We start from the raw sequence: 6,893 nt of genomic DNA, 5'->3' as shown, positions 1-6,893 counted from the left end.
ACGTCCTGGTGAGGTTTGGGCTGAATTGAGTAATGATTGAAGAAGTGTGTATGTTGGGTGTGGGGGGGGGGTGGAGGTGGGGTGGGGGTAGGGGCTCCCTTTCTGCCACCTGCAGAGCACTGGGAGGAGGAGCTGCAGAGGCCCAACAGGTCAGACCACTTTGAGAACCTCAGAGCAGGAACCAGGAGAGAGAGGAGTGGACCAACAAACAGAGGAAAAGGCTGGACCTGGACAGGGAGTCTCATTCTGAACTGCCATGAAGCTACTGCCCAGCTGGAGAGCCGTGCTGCCCATGGGCCCTCGGCCTGGCCTGTGCCCCTGTATCCCAGCCTGGACACAGCAACCCAGAAGTAGGTAGCCTCTGGGGTGGCTGGGAGCAGGTGCCAATCCCAGGCCCAGCTCCTGACAGCTAAATAGGCCCCTGGATCCTCATGACTGCCTCTGCTAACACTCAGGCTCTAGCCTATGCCAGACAGGAAGAGGGATGTAGACACGGAGTGAACACGGAGTGATGTGCTTAAAAAGGTCTCGTGTTCAGTGTAATGTTCTGTTATTTTCATTTTAACCCCTTTCAGATGGTTGGGTGTTTTGTTGTTGTTTATTTTGTTTAGTTTGGTTTGGTTTGGTTTTTTGAGACAGAGTTTCTCAGAGTATCCCTGGCTGTCCTGGAACTCACTCTGTAGGCCAGGCTGGCCTCGAACTCACAGAGATTCACCTGCCCTTACCTCCTGAGTACTGAGATTAAAGGTGTGTGCCGCCACCACCCAGCGAGAGAGTTGGGATTTTTTGTTTGTTTGTTTGTTTACTTTTTGTTTTTCTGTGTTATTATCGGAGACAGGGTCTTACTATGTAGCCTTGTCCTGGAACTCACTCTGTAGACCGGGCTAGCCTCGAAATCGCAGAAATTCGCTTGCCTCTGTCTCTTCCTCCTAAGTGCTGAGTTTTAAAGACATGAGCTACCAAGATAGGGTCTTAGGTAGCCAAGGATGTTTGAGGCTGGTCTTGAACTCTCTGTCTTCTTGCCTGAACCTCCCTCCTGCTGGGATTACAGGTGTAAGTCATCATACCCAGCTTTTCTGTTATTTAAAAAAAAACAATAAATTATATTCGGTGTGTGCGAGCTTGGGTACCTGCAACGGTGTGTCGGGGGAGGACAACCTGCAGGAGTCAGGTCTCTTCTAGCGTGTGGGTCCTGGGGAGAGGACTGAACTAGGGTCATCAGGCTTGGCCCCCAGCTTTTATTTATTATGAGCGTGTGTGTGTGTGTGTGTGTGTGTGTGTGTGTGTGTGTGTTGTCTGAGTTTGGGTGTTTGTGCCAAAGGGATACAGGTAGAGGTCAGAGACAAACCATAGAAGTCTCTCCCTCTACCATGTAGGTCCTAGAAATCAAACTGGGGTCACTGGGCTTGGTGGCAGGTACCTTTACCTAATGAGCCATCTAGCTAGCCCTGAAAGTAACAGAAAGCTACTTTTCAGTCAGGGTTTTGCTATGTTAGGTATTATTTTTTTAGTGGATAGTCCAGGCTGGCCCAGATAGAACTCTCTACACAGACCAGGCTGGGCTTGAACTCACTGTCGTCTGCCTCCCTCAGCCCTTTGAGCACAGGGGTTACAGGCATTAGCCACCAGACCCAACAAAATTCTTAACACTTTTGCAACAAGAACCCCCTTCTCATTTTCACAAGGTCCCACAAACTGAGCAGTTCATCCTGGCTAACAGGTGTATGGGGAACCCTCACCCTGACTCTGGGCTTGGGCTACCCGGGCCTCTCTGTGGGTGCCTCAGGAACCCTATCCGGTGAAGGCTGGCAGGGCAGGAGACCAAAACGAACCTGAATTTAGCATTGGTTTTCTGAAACCTCACTTCCTGTCTGGCCTTGGTCATATCACTACTAAGTCTTTTTCCTTCAGCAGTGAAAGAGTTAACACCGCACAGCCCCGGAGGGGACATGTGACAGTGCATGTACAAATACAGATATTGGCATTTGATTGTATTCCGGAAAGGAGAACAGTGATGATGATAAGATTAACTTCTATTAATCATCGCAGAGGGCTTGGTGAGGAGGGTGAGGACTTATGTCCGGTCTTTCCCGTGTCAATCCTCCGACTGTGCCCTCTTTACCCTGTAGACTCTGGCCCTCCCTAGGGACACAAGGACAGGCTTTGTGCCAGGCTTGGATGCGGGTAGGACAGAGAACACTCAGAAGGTAAACGTGCCCTGTGCTTAGGTGGCCTTTACCACCGGAGCCAGAGTTAATACCTTACCTCTGCCCGAGTCTCCCTTTCGCAATCTGGAGCTATGGACCTAGTTACAGATTGACTTCGAACAATGTCTGCTGTGTGGAGTAAAGTCCTCCTTGGCCTTGGTAAAGCCTTCCTCTTCTCTCCTCAGAAGTTCCTCAAACCTGTGTCTCAGAGATGAGAGCTCAGGAGGACCCCAGGAGCCCAACACAGGTGCTGGGGGAAGTGGGGAGTCGGGCAGGGACATGGCAGGTGGGGGACGGCCCTCCGCTGGCCTTTCCGGGAAGGAAGGCAGAGACAAAATTTCTAATGCAAGAAGAGACAGTCCTGAGCTGCAAGTGGAACTGGGGGAATGGGGTGGAGGGAGAGGTGAGGGAGCCTTTAGTTTGGGGGCTTGCTGATTTGGGCTTAGGGGGTGAGTAAGGGCTGGGCCTCCTCCCCGTGTGGTACCTTCAAGGACCTCCAAGAGGTAGAGGTGGAACAGATGGGGTTTATCCAAAGCCTTTTGGTCTGGTACTTCCCACTCTTCTGACTTAGGGCCCCACTAGAAACACTAAAGACTCCTCTAGAAGCCAGGACGTGCTTTCATCTCTAAACTGTGATGTGGGATGTGGGAAGGACTGGTGACCACCAGCTGGGGAGGGCGGCCAATCCAGCCTATCCTCACTGAATTGCTGGGTGGCCATTGTGGCTCCCTTAGTCCAGCCAGCATAGGCTTTGCCTGTTCATCACTCTGCCCTGAGCCGGGGCTCTCTCTTACCCCAGCATGAGTCCCTGGGTTCAGCAGAGACTTCCACCAGGGACCAGCAGACACCCTTGACCATGGAGCCCAAGTTTGACATGTTGTACAAGATTGAGGATGTCCCGCCATGGTACCTGTGCATCCTGCTGGGCTTCCAGGTAGGTTGGTTTCCCCAAGGCCTCCCCAGCCCTACACAGTGTCCTCCCCAGATATCCCAAACCCTCCCTGGACAAAAGGTCATTTCAGGCTAGAGACAGACACAAGGTCAGCACAATGACTGTCACCTAGCCGCAGTGCCAACGAAGGTTAAGTGACCTGGGAAGATTGTGGATGGCATGTGACAGACAGGAAGGGCCCATCCACAGAAGCCATAGGAATAACCCGAGGGAGACTGGGGCCCCTGAATGGTGAGCAGTAGCTTTCTGGTAACCTCTAGGGGGTAATGTCATTTGAGTAAGCGCCCTGTCAGTGTGGCCCAGGTCCGGGGCGTGGACCTGGGGCGCATACCTCCATGTGCGTGTTGTGGGGCCACCTCTTGATCTCTCACCTCAGCACTACCTGACATGCTTCAGCGGCACTATCGCTGTGCCCTTCCTCCTGGCTGAGGCGCTGTGTGTGGGCCGCGACCAGCACATGGTCAGTCAGCTCATCGGCACCATCTTCACCTGTGTGGGTATCACCACTCTCATCCAGACTACAGTGGGCATCCGGTGAGCTGCCCCTCCCCGGCTCGTGAGCACGCACACGCACGCATGCACGCACGCACGCACGCACGCAAGCACGCATGCATGCGCTTGCCTGCTTGCACACGGCAGAGCAGGTGTTCGCTCTGAGCGTGGCTGGTTTCTTCCCTGTCTGCTGCACCATCCATCTACCTGGCCAGCCTTAGCGCTAGGGAGCTGGGCTCCTAAGGAGTCCAGGATTGAGGGCGTCTCCTTCCCTCGATCTCTACTCCAAAAGTCTAGGGGCACAGCTTCCCCGCCCCACTGCGCATCCCTGTGAGCAGGCTTCCAGCATCTCTGTGGACACGGGGTATTCCTAGTCCCGGATGAGCAGTTCTAATCGGTTGGCTCAGTGGTGGTGGATGAGAACAGGAGTTAGCATTCCTCCGATGTAGAAATGGAGGGGTCCACTCTTGAGCACATGGCTCTCCCGGGGGCTGAGATGGAGGGCCGAAGACAAAGCGCAGGGTGTGAACTGATGGGAGTCCCCCCCGAGGCCTCAGTGCCTTCCCTCTCTCCACCATCCCTCCAAACCTCCGGTTTTCTATCCCTTTTCCTAACCTGCTCCACCACCCACCGCTGCTACTCTGTACCACCGTCTAGGCTGCCACTGTTCCAGGCCAGTGCCTTTGCATTTCTGGTTCCAGCCAAAGCTATCCTGGCCTTGGAGAGGTGGAAGTGTCCCCCAGAAGGTGAGTTTAGTTTTGATGTCTGCGCCGGAGGAGAGAGGTCTTGGAGGTCTGGGCAGCTGCCCAGAGTCTAGATACCAGGGTGTAATTCATGGCACTGTGTTTTCTCTGACTCTGTCCCCAGAGGAGATCTATGGTAACTGGAGTATGCCCCTGAATACCTCTCATATCTGGCATCCTCGGATTCGAGAGGTGGGTAGAGATTGGGCTCGGGGGAGGGGGGGAGCTAGATAGGTGGTTTGTATATACTGCTGAGTTGATTCAAGGAGGTGGTTGAGAAATTTGAACATTCTGCTAGTGACCAGGTCAAGGTTGACTTACAGCCGATTTTGCCTTTTTAGGTCCAGGGTGCAATCATGGTGTCCAGCATGGTGGAGGTGGTGATTGGGCTGATGGGGCTGCCTGGGGCCCTGCTCAGCTACATTGGGCCTCTCACGGTCACCCCCACTGTCTCCCTCATTGGTCTCTCTGTTTTCCAAGCTGCTGGTGACCGAGCTGGCTCCCATTGGGGCATTTCAGCTTGGTGAGCAGGCAATGGGACTATTTCTGCCCAATCCTAGGCCCTGCTCCCAACCCCTTCATTCCTGCCCCGTTTCCAGGTGCCAGCCTGGCCTCCAGCTATTCCCTTCCTGTCTCTGCTCCCAGCTCCATTCTACTGATCGTCCTGTTCTCCCAGTACCTACGCAACCTCACCTTCCTGCTGCCCATCTACCGATGGGGCAAGGGTCTCACCCTCTTCCGCATCCAGATCTTTAAGATGTTTCCGGTGAGGAGCTGGCAGACGCTGGGACTAGGAAAGGGGAAGACCTGAGCCAGGACGAGGCTGGGGCAAGGACAGGGGCTCCAGGCAGAGGCTGAGTGACAGCCAGGGTTCTGGGGCTGGTGCTGCCACAGGAGCTGGTTAGTCCGCACCAGGTCTCTCTCCAGTGCCTGCAGCACCTCCTCGCCCCACCTGCTCCAGATCGTCCTGGCCATCATGACCGTGTGGCTGCTCTGCTACGTGCTGACCCTGACGGATGTGCTGCCTGCAGATCCCACAGCCTATGGCTTCCAGGCACGAACGGATGCCCGAGGGGACATCATGGCTATCTCACCCTGGATCCGCATCCCCTACCCATGTAAGCAGGCCCACTCGGGTCCCTTCTGCTTCCAACTGAACCTCCTGTGAGATGCCTCGTGACCCCAGTTCAGCAGACAACGCAGCTAGCATTAGCCCTGTTTGTGGGTGCCACATGGTGTTTACCCCCCAAACCTTATTCCAGAGCTGTGTTTCAGTGAGACCTCCCTACCAGCCCCTCTCCCTTTCAAATAACCCCATCGATTCCCAACCCACCATAGTCTTCTCGAGAACTTATTCTGTTGTCTCCAACCCAGGCCAGTGGGGCCTACCCACAGTGACGGTGGCCGCAGTTCTGGGAATGTTCAGTGCCACCCTGGCAGGCATCATCGAGTCCATTGGTGATTACTATGCTTGTGCCCGGCTGGCTGGTGCACCGCCCCCTCCAGTACATGCTATCAACAGGTATGCCCACCTCGATGTCGGAACCTGAGCGGCCACTGCGAAAGCAAGTGTAGGATAGGACTGGGTCCCACGGTTAGAGACTTGGGCAAGAAAGTCACTCTTACCTCTAGACCTCATTTTCTTGAGTATGGAATGGGGAATTACTACTCACTCTAGAACTGCTGAGAGTCCCAGGGAAACCAGTTAGTTACCCACAACTGTGTACCCAGTTTAGGTGCATTCTTATGCAATGGCTAACCCTGCTGTGGGGTAGGGACCCTCACTATCTTCACGGTACAGATGAGGAACTGAGGCTCAGCACTGTCCAAGGGAGTAAGTACTGGGGCACAGTGCTGGTACCGACTCCTGGCTTCCAGAGTGGAATGCTATAGATGATGCCAGTCTGCACAGTCCCAGAGGGGCAGGCAGCGGGCCCAGGTGACAGGACAGACCGGCAATGAGGCTGGACCAACACCCCACTCGCCATTTCTTCACAGGGGAATTTTCACTGAAGGCATCTGCTGCATTATCGCCGGGCTACTGGGCACAGGCAACGGGTCCACCTCATCCAGCCCCAACATTGGGGTCCTAGGGATTACTAAGGTGCCATGCCAGCAGCCAAAGCAGCACGTTCCTTTTCTTAGCAGTCTTGGCTTTGGCCTAGCCCCACCCTGTGAGAGCATCCCACCTTCATCCTACTCCCCCAGTGCTGGAGTCCGTGTGTAGGCCTAACACCCTGCCCCCTGGAACTGGCCCTGCTTCTGGCTCTAGCCAGCCCCTGGCTTCCCACAGGTGGGCAGCCGCCGAGTTGTGCAGTATGGTGCAGGCATCATGCTAATCCTGGGTGCCATTGGCAAGTTCACAGCCCTCTTCGCCTCACTCCCAGACCCCATCCTGGGAGGAATGTTCTGCACCCTTTTTGGTGAGTGTTGGATATCTGCCCAGCAAGAGTGGCAGGCCCCATCTAGCCAGGCTGCATCTCCAGTCTAGTGGTTTTG

General features: G+C 54.8%; 1 protein-coding gene across 2 annotated transcripts in view; it reads left to right on the top strand.

The window, feature by feature from the left end:
* Positions 1–252: 252 nt before the first annotated feature.
* Positions 253–6,893, top strand: part of Slc23a1 (solute carrier family 23 member 1) — a 16,220-nt gene continuing 9,579 nt past the window's right edge. The window contains exons 1-12 of one of the 2 annotated variants that reach the window (XM_059246784.1): positions 253–350; positions 2,393–2,454; positions 3,007–3,141; positions 3,536–3,693; positions 4,309–4,397; positions 4,519–4,586; positions 4,736–4,917; positions 5,040–5,160; positions 5,356–5,512; positions 5,769–5,916; positions 6,393–6,498; positions 6,688–6,817. In XM_059246784.1, coding sequence (XP_059102767.1) covers positions 257–350; positions 2,393–2,454; positions 3,007–3,141; positions 3,536–3,693; positions 4,309–4,397; positions 4,519–4,586; positions 4,736–4,917; positions 5,040–5,160; positions 5,356–5,512; positions 5,769–5,916; positions 6,393–6,498; positions 6,688–6,817 — 1,450 coding nt within the window. In that variant the 5' untranslated portion in view covers positions 253–256. Of the gene's footprint in view, positions 351–2,101; positions 2,208–2,392; positions 2,455–3,006; positions 3,142–3,535; positions 3,694–4,308; positions 4,398–4,518; positions 4,587–4,735; positions 4,918–5,039; positions 5,161–5,355; positions 5,513–5,768; positions 5,917–6,392; positions 6,499–6,687; positions 6,818–6,893 lie in introns of those variants that run through there. The other variant, XM_059246785.1, reaches the window with a different exon arrangement.

This window comes from Peromyscus eremicus, chromosome 19 (genome assembly GCF_949786415.1).
Source record: "Peromyscus eremicus chromosome 19, PerEre_H2_v1, whole genome shotgun sequence".
In the NCBI taxonomy this organism is placed as follows: Eukaryota; Metazoa; Chordata; class Mammalia; order Rodentia; family Cricetidae; genus Peromyscus; species Peromyscus eremicus.
Note: the sequence above shows the minus strand (reverse complement) of the source record. Positions and strands in the feature narration are given on the sequence as shown.